The sequence below is a fragment of the Cryptomeria japonica genome, chromosome 9, assembly GCF_030272615.1.
Source record: "Cryptomeria japonica chromosome 9, Sugi_1.0, whole genome shotgun sequence".
Taxonomy (NCBI): Eukaryota; Viridiplantae; Streptophyta; class Pinopsida; order Cupressales; family Cupressaceae; genus Cryptomeria; species Cryptomeria japonica.
The window spans coordinates 555,702,692-555,725,693 of record NC_081413.1 but is presented as its reverse complement, the minus strand read 5'-3'; the positions used below and the strand labels follow the sequence as shown (position 1 = coordinate 555,725,693).

The 23,002-nt window shown below is 34.6% G+C and overlaps 2 protein-coding genes across 5 annotated transcripts in view; both read left to right on the top strand.

Annotated features, from left to right (window-relative positions):
- LOC131070605 (disease resistance protein TAO1) overlaps positions 1-10,414 on the top strand; it is a 103,818-nt gene extending 93,404 nt beyond the window's left edge. The window contains exons 6-8 of one of the 2 annotated variants that reach the window (XM_059210931.1): positions 9,359-9,637; positions 9,744-10,032; positions 10,072-10,414. In XM_059210931.1, coding sequence (XP_059066914.1) covers positions 9,359-9,637; positions 9,744-10,032; positions 10,072-10,307 — 804 coding nt within the window. In that variant the 3' untranslated portion in view covers positions 10,308-10,414. Of the gene's footprint in view, positions 1-9,358; positions 9,638-9,743 lie in introns of both variants that reach the window. The other variant, XM_059210930.1, reaches the window with a different exon arrangement.
- Positions 3,726-9,264, top strand: LOC131070586 (uncharacterized). Of its 3 annotated transcripts, none has more exons than XM_059210935.1 (5): positions 3,726-4,277; positions 4,446-4,544; positions 4,719-5,032; positions 8,039-8,220; positions 8,310-9,264. In XM_059210935.1, the coding sequence occupies exons 1-5, from the start codon at positions 4,110-4,112 to the stop codon at positions 8,876-8,878; spliced, it is 1,332 nt and encodes a 443-aa protein (XP_059066918.1). In that variant the 5' UTR covers positions 3,726-4,109; the 3' UTR covers positions 8,879-9,264. The 3 variants fall into 3 exon arrangements, with proteins under 3 accessions (XP_059066918.1, XP_059066917.1, XP_059066916.1); XM_059210934.1 differs by having other exon boundaries at positions 4,434-4,544; XM_059210933.1 differs by having other exon boundaries at positions 4,419-4,544.
- Positions 10,415-23,002: the final 12,588 nt, after the last annotated feature.

Sequence of the window (23,002 nt, the reverse complement as noted above, 5' to 3'; positions counted from 1 at the left end):
TTATGCCATGACATGACATAATAGGACCAACTATGGATCCATTATGCAATGTCATGGCATAATAGGACATATTATGCCATCATGCCATAATAGGTCCATAATTGGTCCTATCATGTCATGTTGTGGCTTAGTAGGTCCTATTATGGCATAATAGGTGGACTATTATGCAATGTCATGGCATAATAGGACCTATTATGTCATGATGGCATTATAGGTCCTATTATGCCATGACATGACATAATAGGACCAACTATGGATCCATTATGCAATGTCATGGCATAATAGGACATATTATGCCATCATGGCATAATAGGTCCATAATTGGTCCTATCATGTCATGTTGTGGCTTAGTAGGTCCTATTATGGCATAATAGGTGGACTATTATGCAATGTCATGGCATAATAGGACCTATTACGTCATGATGGCATAATAGGTCCTATTATGCCATGACATGACATAATAGGACCAACTATGGATCCATTATGCAATGTCATGGCATAATAGGACATATTATGCCATCATGGCATAATAGGTCCATAATTGGTCCTATCATGTCATGTTGTGGCTTAGTAGGTCCTATTATGGCATAATGGGTGAACTATTATGCAATGTCATGGCATAATAGGACCTATTATGTCATGATGGCATGATAGGTCCTATTATGCCATGGCATCACATAATAGGACCAACTATGGATCCATTATGCAATGTCATGGCATAATAGGACATATTATGCCATCATGGCATAATAGGTCCATAATTGGTCCTATCATGTCATGTTGTGGCTTAGTAGGTCCTATTATGGCATAATAGGTGAACTATTATGCAATGTCATGGCATAATAGGACCTATTATGTCATGATGGCATGATAGGTCCTATTATGCCATGACATCACATAATAGGACCAACTATGGATCCATTATGCAATGTCATGGCATAATAGGACATATGATGCTATCATGGCATAATAGGTCCATAATTGGTCCTATCATGTCATGTTGTGGCTTAGTAGGTCCTATTATGGCATAATAGGTGGACTATTATGCAATGTCATGGCATAATAGGACCTATTATGTCATGATGGCATAATAGGTCCTATTATGCCATGGCATGACATAATAGGACCAACTATGGATCCATTATGCAATGTCATGGCATAATAGGACATATTATGCCAGCATGGCATAATAGGTCCATAATTGGTCCTATCATACTAAGTAAACATGTCGAATTAGCATAGTTTTAGTGTTGGAGATGAATTAGATGATGAAGTTGGCAATTTTTGAGAAAATCATGTCATGTTGTGGCTTAGTAGGTTCTATTATGGCATAATAGGTGGACTTTTATGCAATTTCATGGCATAATATGACCTATTATGTCATGATGGCATAATAGGTCCTATTATGCCATGACATGACATAATAGGACCAACTATGGATCTATTATGCAATGTCATGGCATAATAGGACATATTCTGCCATCATGGCATAATAGGTCCATAATTGGTCCTATCATGTCATGTTGTGGCTTAGTAGGTCCTATTATGGCATAATAGGTGGAATATTATGCAATGTCATGGCATAATAGGGCCTATTATGTCATGATGGCATAATAGGTCCTATTATGCCATCACATGACATAATAGGACAAACTATGAACCCATTATGCAATGTCATGGCATAATAGGACATATTATGCCATCATGTCATAATGTGTCCTATTATGCCATCATGGCATAATGTGTCCTATTATGCCATGACATGACATAATGTGTCCATAATTGATCCTTTTACACCATCACATGACATAATAGGACCATAATAGGACCTTTATGCCATGACATGGCATAAACCCAAGCCTAAACTTTGATATGTAAAATTTGAAGAGTAATGTTAATTACTTTTAAGGTTATACTAGTTTAGTGGTAACTTTTGTATTGCCTAATGATGATTAAGAACAATTTAGGTACATATGTTTAGTTTTATTTCAATTTCCTTTTTGAACGTTTTTGTTTTTGTTTCCATTTCATTTTCATTTTTTTGTTTGTGTCGATTTCATTTTTTAATTATCTAGGTTTGGTTTTGATTTCTAAATTTGTTGATTAGGGTTTAGGGTTAACTGTTCAAAAATATTTTAGATCAAAATCAAGAATTTAAAAATATAAAAAATAATTTATTTATAGGCTACTATAAAAAAAAACTAAAATAATACAAAAAAAACTAAATAATACACACAAAAAAAGAAAAATATACAAGAAAATTATGAAATGTGAAAATAGATGACTGAATGTGTACCTGGGATAGTGGTGGAGGCTTGAAATGGAAACCACAGCATGGGGGCTCATTTTTTATCTCCTCTTGTCAATTCACTGTCACGGTGAAAATGAAAAATTTGCCCAAAAAAAGGGCAAAAATAGAATTTACATAACAGGGGCCCGTTTTGTAACAAAACGGGCAACGGGGGCCTGTTTTATTTAGCTTCGGCCCCTCGTCACTTTTCAGCTCGGGAGGCCGAACCATTAACGGACCCCTGTTTTGCGGAGCGCGTTTTCCAATGCACAAACTTCCGCGAATTTGTGACTCATTAGCTTGCACATACCCATAGCTCTCCCCTAAAATATAAGAATCACTCTTATCGGGAGGGGAAGTTCTACACCAACCTCTCTGTAAAATTCATATAAAAGGAGGAAATATCAAGTCCCTCTCATATAGCAAAAGAAACATCATAGAAAGAAAAATAAACACTATTAAGATGTAAGAATCATTGGAAGCAAGATTTTTGTAGAGAATATAAAGGAAAAAATAAGGTTATTAAATGAATATTGAGGTTGCAATTAGAGTAGAAAGGTAAAGACAAAATGCTTTAGAATTTATGGTTTCACAAAAATACATACTCAAGATGGAGGAATTATGTATTAAATTCCATTTATAGCGAGATAGAGCATATAAATTGCTAAAGGAATGACTAGAGGGAGCTAGAAAACAACAAGAGGATATCTAGTTCTTAAAATCTTTAATTTAGAACATTTTCCCTACTTCAACAAAATTATAGATTGCATGGCACCTCTTAGGGTTTATGCTTTGTACATGTTCAAGAGAAATATTTTAAATTATGGATAGAGCATATGATCGTAGGGTTGTCTAGTCAATTGTGAACCTCGAGATTTTTTTGTTGCATTTTTTAATACTAAAGATAAGAAAATAAGATGAAATCCTAAACCCTATATAGGGTTGTGTAGGTGAGGTCTTTTTTCTTATTTGTATAGAATCATGTCAACTAGGAAAGAAGAAGACATTATATAATACAAACTAAGAGAAGATGGATATAGTTATTTTAAGTTGAGTTCATTTTCTTATTTGTACAGAGTCATGTGTAATGAGGAAATGAGAGATCATTTTATAAGATAGAATAAAAAAAGGTAGATATAAGAGAGTTATTTCTAGAATTATCATGGATAGAGATGTAGTGTAAGAAGCTGTGGGCAGAATTTAAAAAAAAAGGAATCTCTTAGATAGCCTGTTTTTCAGTGTGCTGGCTATTCTTGATTTGTCAGACTTCATGGAATCAGTGCAATTCTGTCTTTTGCCCACTTTGATAATTGATGGAAAATGAGCCACGTTATAGATAATTCAAGCATTTAATGCGCATGCTGATCAATAGTAAAGTAGGTGGGGCTATGAACTTGACATAAAGCCACATACATTCCGCTTGCAACTTATTTTTTAGATTGGCTCTTTTGACTTGTCGAACTTCCCTGCTCTTTTGATCTGGAATGCAATTATATCTTTGCCCCACATTGACAATTCAAGGAAAATGAACCTGGGATTCTGTTAATGTGAATGGTAATAATAATAAAGTTGAACTGGGATGCAATTATATCTTTGCCCCACATGGAAGGTTGGGTGCATTTCTATCTTTGCCCCACATGGAAGGTTGGGTGCATTGAAAATGAGCTATGGCCTCCCATAAATGCCAGATCTGAAAGAGGGGAATGACAAAGAGAAAAGCCCTTCTTAGCTATTCTGCTGGATTCATCTTCTCTAACAACGAATATAACAGCACTACTTAGATTTTCTTTCTTCTCTGTTTTATTTCCTCACTATTAAGATGGCCAAAAATTTCTGTTCTTGCTGCGGTTTACTCTCCTCTTCGCCTCCACAATCTTCTGGGCAAGAAGCCACTATGATTGATTTTAAGACTTTTCTACAGAAATTCAATGATAGAAGCCAGATTCATGGGCTTATTCCGGTTTTAGAAGAGCTTATGAAGATTGCGGTAAGTTGTCTATTGTTAGAAATATAATCTTGTATAACAGCAATTTCTGCAATTCTAAATTTTAGAATATCTTTTGCCCAATGACAATTGTAGTCATCTACACTTTTATTACTTAATCTATTATTGATAGGCTAAGTGTAGTGTTGTCCAATGCATTCGGGAGAGGAGAGTGACGGAGGATCTAATTCAGCAGCAGGCTCTTATATCCAAGATGGCCAAATAATCCTGGAGATGCTAGATAAACGCATTGGCAAACGTCCTGTAAAGGTAAAATTTCTATTTCAGAACTATAAAATTAATTGGTGATGACATTTCTCTCTGATTTACGTCTAGCCAGTTATAAGTTATTGCATGGCTGAACTCTCAACATTTGAGAAATACACCCTATTAAATGGATGTTGATTGTCACACCTTTTATATTCTTGGGTAATTTCCGTACAGAAAAATTCTAGGGATGGTGTAATTCCAGAGATTGAAAAAGTTTGTATAGAAGTACTCAAAGGCTCTGAGAAAATTCCCACCGTAGGGATAGCACTTTCTATGTTGGGATCTGTATTGGCAAAATTTAGTCAGATGTCTGACAACAAGAGTGAGTGGCTTGAAGTTTTGAGAAGAATGCTTAGTCTTGGGAAGCAAATTCTGCAGTTGAATGAGCAAATTCCAGAGCAGAAGCAGAAACTAGATGAGGGAGTCCAGTGCATTGTTGTAGGAACCACCATGTGCATCTCCAAACTTGCAAGGGCCAATGTTTTCAGGTTAGTTCAATTATTTGATGACAACTTTTGTTCTGAGTAATATGAAAAGTAGGTTTAAGGATCCGAAACCTTTAACATAGGATCATAAGATAGTTTAACGTAGAGCAACAAGATCAGCAATGGAATAGCATACAAAAGATTGGCAAGAAGGCCAGTGAACTGAACAGACAACAAAAGAAAGGAACAACTAAGCGAAAAACCAGATAAAAGATCTAAACAACAAAAAACTACAATGACTTAAGTAGATCAGCCGCCTTAGAAACCAGGAGGTCATAGTTTGCCGACACAACTTTTAATTCTTCAATTTCCTTATTGATCTCTGTCTCCTTCTTCTTGCCTCTGGTCCTCGTTCTGGGTCCTTGTACCTCTCCCATACGTTCTTTGTCAGGTTCCATCTCCAAGGAATCCTTCTCGTTCTCCAGTACATGCTCGAACCTTGGGTTGAAGACATCTTTGATCTCTTTGGCTTTGGCAACAATTTTACTCAAGTCATCAACATATTCAACCATAGATTTGTCTTCTCCAATACTGATCATTTCTAGAATTTAAACCCTGTGGCTCAGCTTCTTATTATCCTCCACAACTTTCTTGTGACTGTTGATTAACCAATCAAGGGTGTCCACAAACCCTTTCAAACCCTCGGTAGGAGGATTTGAAGGATTTGATGACAACCTTTGTTGCTGCAATTTAGATATTCTTTTAAAACATAAATTTTCAATTTCGTAATATCTTTGATTCAATGGTCAATTTATATCATTTAAAAATAAATAAAAAATTAAATTGAACTTTCAATAAATTCAAGAATCTAATTGTTACTTTCTTTTTTCCTTCCCGATGTTAATATAGCAATCATCTAAATAAGAATTTGTGAGCATAATTTCTACAAATTTGAGTTAGATGGTAGAACCATCATTTTGATTTGAATCTAAGTTTTGTACGATTGATTTTTCTTTGAGATGCTAATGCATCAAAACCATCTAGATAAGAAATAGTTTTCACAAATTGGGACTAGATGGTAGAACCATCCTTTTGATTTGAAAAAGAAAGTCACAATGATCACTTCCACCAAATTATATACCTTTACAATTTGTTACATTATTTCTTTCTTTGTTGATTTATAGATCATTATCCCTTGTGAATGTGTTCTTAGAACCACTTCTACTTTTTCCCATCCATTGCTCTGTTGCTTTTTTTTTTCTTGTCACATAAAATAAACAGCTAGTCCACTATTGCTGCCATCACTTTCCTCATTGCTTGTTTTTCTTTTAACAAAAAAAATAGCTAATCCATTAGTTGAGCCATTGCTTTCTTTAGGTCTATTCTCTTTGATGAGGATTTCTTCCATTCCTAGTTTTTCATGGTGTTTACAAACCTTTAGTTGCTTACAAGGCAACTTTTCCTTTGTAGTATCCTCCTTTGTTGCACACCTATTTACATTTGCAATAATAGTAGACAAAAATATATGAGAAACAAACCATCCCTCTATCATTCTCACTTCTTTTTTGAGATGTAGATGGTCATCTTTTCTCCTTTTATGACTTATGGGATTTTCAAGATGTTCTTTTTAATTCCATCTTCTTTACTATGTTTTCTAAAACCAATATGAATTTATCAAATACGGGCCCTTCCAAAGATCTCAATTTTTGTTGTATCTTTATTCTTTAATATGATTGCTTCTCAATTGTAACATTATCTTAGGCCACCTCTAGTGATAGTTTACATTCTTCTTTCTTTTCTCCTCTCTCATTATAATTATCAATATCTTACTCTTCCTCAAAGTAACATTCCTCAACATCTTCATCCTACTCATCCATATCCTCTTGCTCAAATGCTTTTCCCATCACATTTAAGAACCTTCCATCATTAATAATTCTACTAACTCATCAGGAGTTAGTTTTTCCCTATTCTAACAATTTTTATTAATTGACTAATTTTAGATTCTATGGTTCCTCTTTGAAAACAACTATTGCTCACAAGATGCGTATTTATTGTGACCATTCTTTCCTCCCTCTTTCTCCTCTCGTGCTTCTTCTACAATTTTCTTTTTTTTAAATTGCTTTCTTATTATTGCATGTCTCATACTACAACAATATCCACCATAATTCCTTCAACTCAAATTCTTATTGTTACAGCGTCCTTTCCTAGTCTTTTATTTGCTTCTACCCCTACCTTTGTGTTTTTTGTTCTTTCAGCTTGATTATCCTCTTTTTCACATCCTAATGCAACTCTTTTGAATAAAGAACCATAACCATTATTACCCTCTAAACTATTTGGAACTCTTATTATCAGTTCTCTACTCCCCATATCTAATATAAAACTGATGCAAACAACTAACTTAATTGTTAATGAATCAAAATACAACCTATAAATAAAGAAGAAACAATAACTATTTATACAAACAATAACAACTAATTTTATTGTCTACTCTATACTTTATTAACTTATCATACATATGAAATCTGATATAGAATAATATATTATTATTTAAAAAATAAAAATAAAAATTATATAAACTTATAATGATCCTTCAAACAAAAATAACATAAAAGAAATTATAATAAACTATATAAATATATAAAAATATTTTTTCAAAATAATTTTGCAAAACTAAACCATCATTATTTTTATGTACTAGACACTTCCCCTAAATTTTTCTTCGCCATACAATGAATTCAATACTGAATTCATTTTTCATCATCATTTGAATTATTTGAAATGTTGCATCATGTGTAATTAATTAAATCCATAAAGTCAATTGTGTTTGAGTTGAAAGGATAAGAAGTAGCCCGGTGGAGAGTGAGAATGGATAAAGCTAGATATATAAGATTTCAACAGTCAAAAGATTGGCAAAACCATTTAGTATAAATGCATTTTACGGATAATAAGGATTTTAGTTAGAGCTGGTCTAAATATAGCTGAAAGTCTCTTTTCTTTTTCTCTGGAATCATTATATTTCTCACGTTGTAGATCTATTTAATGTAAATCTAATGTCTGGATGGTCTGAAGGTTTCTTACCGCTACGGTGAATGCGGATAGTTTAAAGGCCTTTCAACTCAAAATAGACCGCTTGTATTACGACATCCAATTGTCAACTACAATTGCAATAGCGGAAAGAGTAATTGACATTGGGTACAGAGTACCAGTGATTGCTTCACAATCGCAGAAAATCTATGCATACCAACCCAGAGGTAAGATGTTTCTCAATTTCAATGGTATTTTTTTATCATGTTTTGTTTTTACCACACACTTTGATTGAGTTTTTCCATTAACTTTACAGTGGGAATTGAGAGCGGACTGGAAAGTGTAATTCAGCTTCTTGATTTGAATACACAAGATGCAACACCCATTGTTGTGGTTGTCTATGGTTTTGGTGGGATTGGCAAGACCACACTCGCTGATGCCGTTTATGCCCACCTCAACCTCCAATCTTATAAGCATTGTAGAATTCATATGGATCAAGATTGTACCAACAATGATCTTAAAGCTCTCCAACAGCAGATTTTGAATGGATTGTTCAACAAAAACTTGCAATTAAAAAACTGTGATGAAGGTCGGGCAAGGTTGTGGTCATTGTTCAAAGAGAATCCTTATCAGCCTTTATTTCTATACATTGACAATGGTCTCAAAAGTACAGATCTTCAACAACTTCTTCCTCAACGTTTGGGCAATTGCCTCCCACCGAAGAGTAGAATACTTATAACTACTCGAAATCTCCTTGAAACTGACATATTTGTCGGCAGGCATATTCAACGCCGACAATATGATGTGAATCCTCTTCCAGAGACGGAGGCTAGAAAACTTTTGTTGGACAAAGTTTCGGACTCCTTCCTTAAGTTTCGGAATTAGCTGGTTCACAATTGGCTCTAAACAGGGGAAATACAAAGAATATAGTGTTAGAGATGCTTAAACAAGGAGAGAAGGTCAAAGAGAAAGATATAAGCGACCGTATGGTTGGTTTTGTATATGACAGATTGTTAGAACCTGTTCAAGAGGCCTTTCTACATATCACATCCTTCTTTTATAAAAATTATTGGACAAGTAAAGAAGTGGAGAGCATAGTTGGAGAGGAGGAATTCAGAGGTCTAGAAGCTGCATCATTCGTCAAGACAGATGAACACGGTTCTGTGATTGTTCATGACATAGTTCGAGCAAGAGGGAAAAAACTGTCAGAGCAAGAAGGAAACAGAATCACAGACCCTGAGACTTTATTGGAGTGTTTAAAAAATGAAGAGGTATGCCATACTTACAATGCTTGTCATAAATATTATGAAAATACACTTGTTATTCACAATCATAATGTGATGTTTATTGTTTATTTTTGTGCAGAGACTCAAAAAATTAAAAGGCATTGGTTTTGATGAAGAAGATGAGCAGCCTCCAATAGAAATTAATTGCCATCATCTTAATTGTATGAGCAATTCTTTGAAAGTGCTATGTTATAGCGGATCGCAAATAACATTCAAGGAGAAATGTCATAAACCATTTCAACAACTCAGATGCCTTATAATTTATGGTGATGTTCCTGATTTACCAATGGAGTTCGAGAAACTTGAGCATCTCACCTACTACAGGGGCCCGTTGACGCAAGGCATGAGTTTGTATGAGGTAAGATCTGCCTTCTTCAGAGCATATTTATAATTTCAATTATCTTTCATTAGATTATATAATAACACTTGACAACCTTTTTCATAATTATTGTGCAAATATGTAGTTTCCTCCAAGCCTGCGCAATGCGTACATTCAGGATTATTCTGGTGAGGATAGAGTTGCATATTCTAAAATTCCTCCCAAAGTCACTCCAGATTCTTCGCTTGTAACATTAAGCTTATCTGGTTTCAAAAATATGCAAAGGTTGCCAGATGGAGTGGAAAAGCTAACAGAGTTAGAGGAATTATTTTTATTTAATTGGCATCAGTTAAAGGAACTTCCTTCCAAATTGAGAGATCTCAGCGATCTAAAACGTTTGACACTATATCAATGCAATGAATTGAAAGAGTTGCCTTCAAACTTTGGGCAACTTAACAATTTGAAAACTTTGCGAATACTGTCTTGTTCTGCATTAAGTGCATTACCTTCAAACTTTGGCCAGCTCAAAAATTTAGAACAGTTACAATTGAAGGGTTGTTCTGGGTTAAAAGAGTTGCCTTCAGACTTTGGTCAACTCAAAAATTTGAAAAAGTTAAATTTGTGGGGTTGTTTTGGGTTGGAAAAATGGCCGTTAAACTTTGGGGATCTAACAGAGATGCAGGAGATAAATTTGGCAGCTTGTAATTAAATTGAGGAATACGGATAGATTGAGGAATGTAATTAAATTCACCCCTCAATTGTTACTTTGAGAGGGCTTTCATTATTTATAAAATTTATAACATTATTGTGATTTTCCATGATTTTTCTTTTTATTTCAGTTAAATATTACTTTTAATTGTATTTAATTTATTTTAATTTTTATAAATTTAATATATTAATCTTTGTTGATTTTTATGAAGCTAATCAAATTATAAATAATAAATATAATATATTACTCTTTATTGGTTTTTGAAAATCAATATATACAAGAGATATTGTTTTTTTTTTCAATAAAAGTGGATTATTCCACTAAACTTTTTTTATTAATATTTTTTATTTTTTACATAGGATTCAAAGAGCATACCAGAGGAAAGAACCTTGGGAAGAAAACTTCCGGTCACAGCTCATAAAATAAACCTATAGTATCTAATGGATCAATTTATACACCCCGCCCAAAACCACATACAAAATGCGGGCACAACACATATAATATTAGTTTTGCATAGAGCCCATATGACAATTTGCCGAAAAAACCCATCGAATAATTTTCAAATGTAGACTCCATAACTGCTATCAATGGAAGAAGACAAAATTTTCCAAAGCCTTGTGCCAAATCCCATGAGCCAAAAACCTTCCTGCCAAAAAAGAAAGTATCAAAAAACCTTTGGAAAAACACTATTATATCAAATACCATGACCTCGAACTCTTCTCTGGACAACGAACATGAATACTTGAAATGAAAGGGGAAAGCGTGAATAATTATCATCATAAAATTTTACATTGACGTTACTCAAGAAAATCATATGACTATTACTGCAAACCTTCCCATACCCTAGAAGGAATTTCCTCAAAACTCACCTCTCGCTGATTAGCATTGCTATCAATGGCTAAATTTGCCAAATAATTTGCAATCTTATTAACTTCTCTGTAACAATGGGATAATTCAAACAATTCTAATTTTCGTAAAATGGGATCAAGTATATACTGCAAATTCCAACAATTCAATTTCTTTTTCATAACACATTGAATAATCACCAAAGAATCACCTTCAATTATTAAGTCCTTAATTCCCAAAGAGATTGCCATATCCAATCCAAAAGACAAAGCATGAAATTCCGCATAATTGTTAGTTTTAAAACCAATAGCATGACACTTAGCTCGAATAAAATTTGCATTGTGATCATAAATTACCATGCCTACCCCAGCTAGGCCAGGGTTACCACGATAGGCCCCATCAAAATTCAGTTTAAAGTGCCCCTGCGGAGGAAGTTTCCATCTAGTAGAGCATCTCTTACCTATTGCATCATTCTTTTTTAAAATTGAACCATGAGAGGGTAAAACAGACAGTAGCTTCGAAACTCTAGTAACTCTACTATCCCAGTGCGAAAAAGAAGTAAGATTTTCCAAATTCTTATAAATAAATGACAAAGAAACCTCAAAGATTGAAGACTCAATTTTTAATAGAACCTCAGACACAGGCGACCTTGTTTTTTTAAATATCTTGTTGTTTCTCTCTAGCCAAACATTCCAAATCACAATAGATGGAGATATGATCCAAAGGCATGCATAAAAAGATGAGGCAAACATAAAGGGCCAAGATCTAAAATGGGAAATGAGATCCTTAAAAAGAACCACTGCCAACATTCATAAGCATAATCACAATGTAGGAACAGGTGTGAAGAAGATTCCAAATTTTTGTTACAAAGGACACAAGGGAAAACAACAGTGATACCAAGCCTGTCTAGTCTCATACCTGTAAGGACTTTATCCTGAACTGCCAACCAAGCAAAGGCTCCATCTTTGGGAAGACAAGCCGAATGCCAAAACAACTTATAAGGCCAAGAAGATAAATCTTTAGCAACCATAAGAGAGTTGTAATCGTCTTTAACAGTGTACTTACCAAAAATATTCTTTGTCCAAATAAGTTCATTCTCAGAATTAGAAACAAATACAATTCTATCCCCCAAAATATTTTCAAAATCTAATTTCATGCTTTGATCAACATCTAAGAAATCAATCGACTTCCATCTAGCTAGCTTAATGGGTCCACTAGTCACAATTTCAAAATAATCTGCTACAAAAACACCCCAAAGGGAGGAAAGAATAGTGATCAGAGGAGACCAATCCCTAATATTCACCAAAGGTGTGTGTCCATTCCATACTTCATCCTAGAATCTGACCTTTCTACCATTATGAACAATCCATGAGAGATGAGGCAAAATAACTGATCTACATTTACAAAGGAAATTCCAAATAGCAGAACCCGAAGGAAAATTTGAGACTTTAAAAATGTTCTCTCTCGATCCATTATTTAAATATTTGGCAAACATAATTTGTGCCCATAAGGAGCTAGGCTTGTCATATAATTTCCAAACCAACTCTGCACCTAAGGCTAAATTCTGATTCTCTAGACTCTAAATTCTTGTTCCCCCAAGTTCCTTAGGCAAACATACCTTATCCCATGCAACTAAAGGGAGTTTCTTCTTGCCATCTTTATTATTATTCCAAAGAAAATCTCTAAGAGTATCCTATAAACTAACAATGGCAGCTTTTGGAGACTTCAAAACAAACATGAGATATATGGGAACAACATTCAAAACAGACTTGATGAGAACAATTTTACCCGCCAAAGTTAACCATCTATGATTTCATGAGAGAATTCTTTTAGAAATGACTGAAATAATCTTATCCCAAAAACCAATCCTATCCTGTTTAACAAAGAAAGGAATCCCAAGGTAAGTACATGGAAGATTTCTAGTCTCAAATCCCCAAAAGGATTGCAACCTATGCTGAACCAGTTGTGATGTATTAAGGAAAAAAATCTTTGATTAATCACCATTCACTTTCTGACCAAAAAACAATGCATAATTTTGTACTATTCCTTTAATCACATTTGCCTCAACTAACGAAGCATGTCCAAATAATAGAGTATCATCTACAAAGAGACAACGAGAAATACTTTGGGGAATATTATGAATCCTTATACCATTCCAAAGCCCCCCCACATTAGCAGCCCTAATAGCCCAACTAAAGGTTTCGGCTAGGAGAATAAACAAAAAGGGAGAAAGGGGATCTCCCTGTCTCGAACCCCTAGAGGAAGTGAAAAAACCACAAGGAGAACCATTAATTAAAACTAAGAATCTTGCAGAAGAAATACATGCATGAATCCATTTGACCCAGGCCTTGGAAAAACCTAACTTCTCAAGAACAACACATAAAGCCCCCCACTCTACTCTATCATAAGCCTTCATCATGTCTAGTTTAAGTATCATGGTCGGGGTTCTTTGGGTGGAAATAGAATGTAGCACCTCATGTGCTACAATTGCACCCTCTGCCATCTCCCTTCTGGGAACAAAACCACCTTGCTCCAATGAAATGATCCTAGGTAGAATTTTTGCCAACCTAAGGGAAATTGCCTTCGTAAATATCTTATACAAAGTGTTACATAAAGCAATGGGGCGGAAGTCAGCAAAAGTCTTAGTATCCTCTTTTTAAGGAATAATTGCAATCATTGTAGTATTGAGTTCTTTTAAAATGGACTTATTTCTCCTAGATTCCTCTAGAGCCAATAAAACATCATTTCCCACAAAATCCAAACATTTCTGAAAAAATAAAGGAGCAAAACCATCTGGTCCCAGGGCTTTATTCGGATTCATGGAAAAGACAACACTCTTAACTTCTTCTAAGGAAAAGGGAGACATCAACATCTTATTGTCTTCCAAAGATACTAAAGGAGGAATATTAGATATAATATCATTGCTGAGATTTCCATTTTGCGAAGATAATAATGACTTAAAAAACCTAACTGCCTCTGAAGCAATGTCCTCTGGCTCTATCAATAAATTTGCATTCTGACACTGAATACAAGATATCCTCTTCTTACATCTTTTAATCTTAGTTGAAGAATGCAAAAATTTTGTGTTCCTAGCACCATCTGAAAGCCATAACTCTCTAGATTTCTGTCTCCAATAGATTTCCTCTCTAGCTGACACCTCCTCAAGCTATAATTTTAGTGACTTCAATTCATCAAAAACTTGTGGCACCATACCATGTTGAAGCACATGATTATTCAAACACTCAATCGTATCTTGAATCCTTTGTTTCTCTTGAAAAATGTTCTTAAAATGCAAGATATTCCATTCCCTAATATTCAATTTTAAAAAACTTAACTTCTTAGCAATTTGAAACATACGGGACCCAGAACAAAAAGGAGCAAAATTCCACCATTTCATAAGCAAAGGCAAAAAGGAAGAATCCCTAAACCACATGGGCTCAAATTTAAATGGAGACTTAAAAGAAGCCCTATCCTCAATAACTGAAAGGGAAATTGGAAAATGATCAGAACCTGAGACCGGTAGAATAGAGGAAAAGAATTCAAAATCTGAATCAATCCAATTCTCAGATAACAAAAACCAATCTAATCTCTCAGCAATCTGAGAAAAATCCCTTCTCATGTTTGTCCATGTGAAAACCCCATTCTAAGACTTACAATAAAAAAGGCTCATATCAGAAATGAAATCCCCAAAGTCATCCATAATCCTTTAATTAGGGAAAACACCTCCTTTTTTCTCATCTAAATCAGTGGTAGCATTAAAATCACCCCCGAAGATAATAAAGGAACCATGTTTTAAGGGATAAGAAATCCTCTTTAATTCACCCCATAACTTACTCTTCCCTTGAATTCTTGACAGAGCATAAATGTTAAAAAGCCAAAATCTAACCTTCGAAATCTTGCTTATAACTAAAGCCAACATCCAATTTGTAGTAGATGCCACTAACTGTACCTCAATATTATAATTATTCCAAAGCAGTGCCAAACCTCCTAAAGCACCACAAGCCAGAGAAGAAAGAAAATTCCACCTTCTCCAAGATGAAAAAACCAAATCAACAGACTCCTTTGACAACTTTGTTTCTTGCAACATAAAAATATCACACTTAATTAAGTCCATTTGGGACTTAATTAAGCATCTCTTGTTAGGGGCATTTAAGCCCCTAACATTCCAAGAAATAATTCTCATTGTCCTCGAGGGGAGGCTGAAGCTCCCCTCTTCCCAATAATCGGAGAATTTTTGCTTTCCCCAAAGCAACCTTGCAAATTGCGTTTCACAGCCCCTGATCTTGTCACAGGTGGACTAGTCATGAATCTTTTACTCCTCTTTCTTTTTACGCTTACAGGAGTTAGGCATGTTTTCTTAAGCCTACCAAGAGAGACTGAATGCCTCCCTTGCTCACCAGCAGGAGAAAGGGACGAAGTCTTTTGAATTCCAGAATCAATTTCCATTTGAGTCTTAAGATTATTTGGAGGCCTACCTCTCTTAGGAGAAACCACCGATGGTGAAAAAACTGGAGTTGTTTGGACAATTGGTAAACTCTTGCATGACTTTGGAGAAGCTAAGATAAATGGATTATCTTCAAAACCCAACTCTGTTGTAGCCAAAACCGCAAAAGGATTAGCAGATGCAGAAATTGGAAGGGTTGAGTTTATACCCCCCAAATCATTCTCAATTGAACAAACAACTCTATCAGTAATACCCTCATCCATTTGATGTGCATGATTGTTAAAAATATCCTATACTTGCTGAACCAGATTCTCATCTGGCATAATAACAGGGACAACCTCTGACGGATTACTATTCCCTAAGGAAGATTCATTAGCCGTATTAATTTCAACATTCAGAGGGGAATTATTAGACACCAAATTCTTAATTTCCTAAACTAAAGAAGCATCATTAGGAAAACCTATGGCAGGTACCTGTTTAATAGTTTCCATATCAACCGCTGCATTTTTATTTAAATTCACATTCTTTGAAGAATCCAAAATCTCCTTTTGAGTGCATGAAGACAAATTGTCGTCCTTACCCTTTGTGTGATTATTTGCCATCTTAGGGCAATCTATCATCAATGGGTGATCTACTCCATTCATCGGGGGTTTACCATCCACTATACCCCCGTTATTAGAAAATGTCTTCAGTAAAGATGAAAGTGAGATTGAACCCAAAGTGTGATCATTTGGTTTCCCAGATTTACGACACAATGGATTATTTTCAAGATTAATGTGACCTGTTTCTACCAATTTATGCAAAGAGACATTTCCACATCCTTCAATCGAAGGTCCCGCTGACAAACTATCTTTATTAAGGGATTTAGGGACAAAGTCACCAACCTACTAGTTTTTCTTAAAATTCATAAGTAAAGGAGCGTCCAAAAGTAAATGAGACTTAAGAAGCTTCGTATCTAATTTCTCAATTGACTAGTGCCAAATACCATCATGAGACTTGATATTACAAGTACGGGGACAAACATTGTTAGGGTTAATAGGAACACAAATTTTTACCAGAACCTCCCCCTCCACAAAGTCCATTTTAGATGTTAAAAAAGTTCCAATAGTATTTCCAATTTTCTCAAGAACATCTAGATCCATAAATTCAAAAGGAATTTTAGGTAAACCAAACCAGAAAGGAATAAGTTTTGAAGTAGACCAAGAAGGAACAAAAAAAGGTTTCCAAGCCGCAATTGAAATTAAATGTTTTCCAAATCAATGATGTGAAGTTCTTAATACCTCATCTCTGAAAGGAGGAGTCAAAGACAATAATAAAAGCATTCACAGACAATAATTGAAAATAATGCATATCCCCCCATCTTTTTTGCAATTTATGATAAAGCTTTAACAAACTAATTTGATCACCCCAAATTTCCCCAGAAATAGCATTCGTATGCAAACAATTCGCTTTCTTGTCGACAAAAGAACCTAAAAGATCGATACAAGGGATGATAGGAGCCCAAACTTGCGATGAAGAAACCTCGGGCATAATAGGAACAAATGGAATCTTACTTACCTTTTCCAGACTAGCTTCCTTGAGGTTCACATTTACCTTATTTCCCACCTGCTGTGGAGAAATAGAAACCCTAGCCATAGTCTCCTTATTTGTCAAGCCAACAACCCTAGCAAACATGCACTGATTGCCCATATCCAAAGACCATTTCCATGAAAATCCCTTGAATTGCTTCTCAGAATTCCCATGATTTGCACCATTATTTAAATGCCCTTGAGTGAATCTCCTTCCATTGTTATTCTGCCTCCATGCTACACTGCGTCTGTTCCCAAAGAAGCCTTGAAAGTATTTTGAAACTGGCTGAAAAACCTTGTTATTTCCACTCCAGTTTACCTATATCACCATGTCCTTCCATCTGCCTTTCGTGTAGACCCACTGTGGAACATGAGGCGGGTCTTCCCAACCCACATCCACCCATGAACCCAAATGTCCTCTATCATCCATGTCCAATCACTGTATTATCCGATCACTGTATTATGTTGATTTGATGTTACCCCAATTGTAGCGATGACAATGCAAGCAAACTTTTACTAACAATGAACCTCAAGATGATTGGTAGGTGTCGTCCTTTTCTGCTGTCACAAACAAGTCTGAGTATGACAAAGTTATCTACTACTAATCGTCTGAAAACCTCCTCCCAAGTGCCGATCTCCAAACCAAATGATAGCGTCTTCACTAATCAGTTGTAGATCAATCACCTGATAGGCAAGGCTGTTTGCAAATGATGTTTTTGCTTAGATCTGATCGACCTCTGTAGCTTCTCCATTGTCCATGGATTGGGTGCTTGCTGAGCGTTTTTGGTTTTGCTTAGATCTGATCGGATCGAGTGCTTGCTGGGCGTATTTGGTTTTGCTTAGATCTGATCGACCTCTGCAACTTCTCCGTTGTCCATGGATCCAGCAGTCCTAAATCTAATTTCAATTGTCGCATGTTAATTATGACAAAATTGAGAGTTAGGATTCAAATTCATATTGATAATCATTATAAAACAACATGAACAACTCCACTTTCTGGAAATAATTTCAGATCCAAAATTGCTGATATAGATCTAGAAATGGTATTTCAAACTCAGAATTCTCTGCTTCAGATCTGTATAGGCCTGGAGTATCAAATTTATAGAGCTTTTGTAGGCGAATAGGGTGCAGTTTTATAGAGCCTCTGCCACAGTATGTCCATGGTGACTCCTCAAAATTGCGAATCCTCTTTGCACATGGAAGAACACAAACTTTTACTTAAACAAAATTAGAAGAGTGGCCATGCCAAAAAGGTGCTGGCAAATGTATAGACTCCACCACCCACATTTTCTTAAATAAATCTATTCATTGTGAACCTTGAGATGTCTTGAAGCTCATATTTGATTGCAGTTTGTGAATTCTTTGAGCTATTATAACATTCCTCCATAGATGAGCTATGTGGCATCGAAGCAGATGCAGACATCGGAAATCACACTGAACATTGCGCATTCTGATGACGAAATCTCGAAGCATGGTTTATTCTGTTGATAAAATCACACTGCGGAGTCATCACTCTGTCGGAAAACATTCCTCCACAAATGATTAAGTGGAAGTCGCCATCGCCCGAAATTCCATGAAACTCAGAATTGAAAACCCTTAATTTTTTTATTTTTCACAAGAGATATTATTACTTTTTATAATATTTTTAATTATTTTGAATTATATTATAATCAATTAAACAAAATAACTCTTTGAATAAATAAAAATTATAAATTTTTAAAATATTCAATTTAAAATAAAATAATTATTGATGAATTGACAGTTCAATAAATAATGTAAATAAAATAATTTATGAATAATATTTCTCAATAAAAAATTTAAATAGATTTTTTTAAGATGTTTATATTAATTTAATTGGCATTATACTTGAAATAATATTTTATTTTTTATATGTAAATTAGAAGATATATATGAAAGAGATCTCTCATCTATAAGGGCATGTCCCCATGCTGCTGCTTAGTTTATTTTGGCTAGCAGCAGCTACTCAACTTTTTAAAGAACAATTTGTGGAGCAGGTGGCTCCATGGATAGTCAAATGGCTGCTTATTTTTGTGCAATGTTCTTAAATCATTTTGTAGATGAAATTTTGATAATTTTTTTTACAAATAAAATTCATAAGCAAAATTCTAGGCAAGTAAATAGGAGACCAAAAAAATATGGTGAAGCCATGTGTCTAACTCCCCCTTTTTTTCAAAGCTTATTTTCAATTTTTAAGCAATTGTTGCTCCACTAAAATAGGGAAAGATTCCAATTTATCCTTTTCCCTTAATTAGAATTTTAAGCAGAAAATGCTCATAAGCAGCAGCATGGGGACATGGGGTAAGTTTCAAAAATTAAATATGTTCCATCAAACTTTTTAATATCCAACTAAGATGAGCTAGCTATGATTTCAATCACTCAAATATGAAATAATAAAAATACATAACAAAGTCCCATGAGTAAGTGCACCAAGATTTGCAAGCAAAAGGGGGTCTTAAGTTGCCACTTTTTTTTTTTTCTTTTATGAAATTAGCGAAGTCTGACTTTTGACGAGAAATTGAAGATAATTACGCTCAAATTTTTTTAAGATGCAATAAGTACAAGAGTTGTAGTCCTTTGAATCTACTTTTCGAAAAAAAATAGTGGAGATTAATGGTTTCAAAAAGGGGGGCCACATAAAGTGGTTTTGTTTTTATGGGAAAAAACATAACATAGCATCAATTGTGCGCCCCCCTAAAATATTAGCCTTTTTTACAAATTAAATTTTTTTTTTGAGAAATTAGCTTACACCATCTAGTTTACGTCATATTTTTCAATTCTTTTATAAATATATTTTAATACTAATTTTCAAAGTGGACACATCCTGAAAAATAAAAATTTTAGAGTTCCCCCCCCTAAAATTATTGAAAATTGTGTCAAATTGAATTTCATCTTGAGAATGTTACCTGTAATAAGTTAGTTTCACAAAATACAAATGGAAATGCATACAAGAAATCCAAATTCAACCAATGAAACTATATGAAGTACATATGAAATAAAAATACTAATATTAACTTCATGGCTTATGTCTCATTGTGTCCTAACTCCATTGTTCCTGGTTGTAGATGGTCTGTTCTCAGACAATGCACCAATGGCTTCCAAGATGGCAAATGAAGAATAGACTCATAACTTGTAGTTAGCTGATACTATGATATGCAATACTACATGATTATGCTAAAATGATTATACTAAAATGCTATATGATATTTGTTATTTTCTATTTGCTATTTGCTTCAAAAACTCATGTATGCATATGATCAATTTGAAGACTCAACTCCCTCTCAACTGAAGCTCTTGATTTTATAGACCTTGAGAGGATGAGATGATGTGGCTTAGATCAATGGTCATGATCAAATCTGCAGTTTTGGATGGCTGTGAGGAAAGGTGAAGGTTGAGAGAAAGGGGGAAGGAGAAGACAAGTGTCACTCATCTCACCTTGATTGGGTTGCTGACTGAGGGAATCTAGGGATGGTTGGAGGAAATTTAGGCATGAGAGGACAAGTGGACTCAAGTCCTTCCTAAGATGTAGGGGGTGTTGGAGAGAATATAAGAAATGGTTATGAAATATGTGTACATACACAATTTCATTAAATTTTGGAAGTTGAAGATAAATGATGAATTAATATTTAAGAAATATTAATTTTTTTAGCCACATGTTTGATGAGTTGGCAAAGGGAAGATGGAGTGGAGATGGAGGGTGAGTTGGAAAAGGGATTTAAATAATTTAGGAAATTATTTAATATTTGAGACTAACTTGGTTAAAAGGAATAATTAAATATTAGATATTTAATTAATTAGAGGAATAGGATAAATGAATTAATTAATAAAATATTAATTAATAGAAAGACATAAAAATGAATTAAATAAATTAATCTTTTCAAATTAACTATTTAATAGAAGAATAAGTATAAAATAAATATAAAATATTTATTTAATTGTTCATAACCAATTTTATGTGTATACATTTTGGCCCTCTTTGAAATGACGTCGAAACAACATTGTTTCAAAGATTAAATCAAGTCTCGATAGTGCGCCTGACGGAGATAAAAATCCTGATTGTGTGCCCTCTCTGGAGATTGATCGTGAAATTGTTGAAAATTCTGGTTTGAACAATTGATCTCATGATAATTGATAAAAATTTAGTCAATTAAATTCATTTGGAAAAAAAAAACAAATTAAAATGCCTTATTTGAAATTAATTACTCTTCAATTAGTAAATATAAAATTAACCAAGGCTAATTTTAATTTCATTGTTATCCTTGTCAGCTTGTGGAAAAAAATATTCTTGCTGAAGTGGCGAAATGGTGATTCCTGTGGAGAACCATCGATTTGAGCATGTTCGGCATTATCAGTGACCTGTCGAGCATGGATATCCGGTAGGTATCTTATCCCGAGCTTTGTTTTCAAGTTTTTGTGCAAAATTTTCATGTTTTCGAGCATTTTTTAATTTTTAAATTTTTTTTGAATTTTTCGACGTTAGGTTAGCACTTTTGCAATTTGTTTTAGCGCTTATGCATAGGATAGCGCAAATGCATCGTTTGTTAGCGCTTTTACTAAAAAAGGTAGCTTTTTTGTAGAGGTTAGCACGTATGCTTGTAGATTTAGTGCATTTTTTCAAAAAGATAGTGCATATGCTCTAGTTTAGCGCAAATGCCTTTAGATTTAGTGCAAATGCTCAATAGGATAGCACTTTTGCTCAAATTTGATGTTTTTGATAAGTGAAAAGGGTAAAAATCACTTTGATGATTAGATTTAACATGTTTAATATGCATTCATGATAAAATAGGGTCTTGATTGAGCCAATGCATGATTGATAGATCGATAGATAGCTTTGATTGCTGGATTGATTCATAGGATTGCTTTGATTGTGTGATTGGTAGATTTGATTCCTTTGATAGATAGATAACATAGATTGCTTCATTTTGATTTGATAGATAGATAGAGATTTGATGATTGATTGATTTCTCTTGACAAATAGGAGAAACTTGATGTTCTCTAGTGTCGGGAGAAATTATCGGCAATGCGTCATTTAGTTCCAAAGTTGACACAGGCTGAGATTAGACATATAGATGCCTGTGGTTTATGCCATTTGTTGTATATGGCTGAGATTACGCATAATAGAGGATTATTGACAGCATTGGCCAAGAGATGGCACAATGAGCATAACACTTTCCACCTGCCGACGGGTGAGATTAGTGTGACTCTTGAGGATGTCTATAGGATTCTGCATATCCCAGTGACTAGCGAGCTAGTGTAGTATAATTTTCAGGATCGGGTTGGGATAGAGGCTTGCAAAGTCGTGTTTGCTGATGAGAGCATTGGTAGAGGAGAGATACGATGGGTTGATATGGTGATGTATTATGAGGCTCTTCCTATTATTATTGCTGGTTTGATTAGAGGATTTATATGTTCTGATAGGAGATCACGAGGTTTTTTGGTTGGATGGGGTGAGATTCTCTTGAGTATGATGCAACATCGTACTCGATATGCTTGGGGTGTTTGCATGCTGGCACATTTATATCATGAACTTCATCAGGTAGTGTATGATGAGAGTGCGAGTTTATCTACAGGATGCACTTTATTGCAAATCTAGTGCTGGGAGCACATTGCTATTACATGGCCTATCCATCATAGAGTTCATGGAGAGAGGAAACCATATGTGTATTTCTATGTAGGTATCCTTACTCAACATAAGCTGGGTAAGATGGAGTATTGGCGTTGGGTGCTTGTTTCATTGGATAGCATTACTTGGAGACCATATCTTGATTGTGAGCCATGGATGGATGATGCACAGACATTACCATTTATCATGTAGAGTA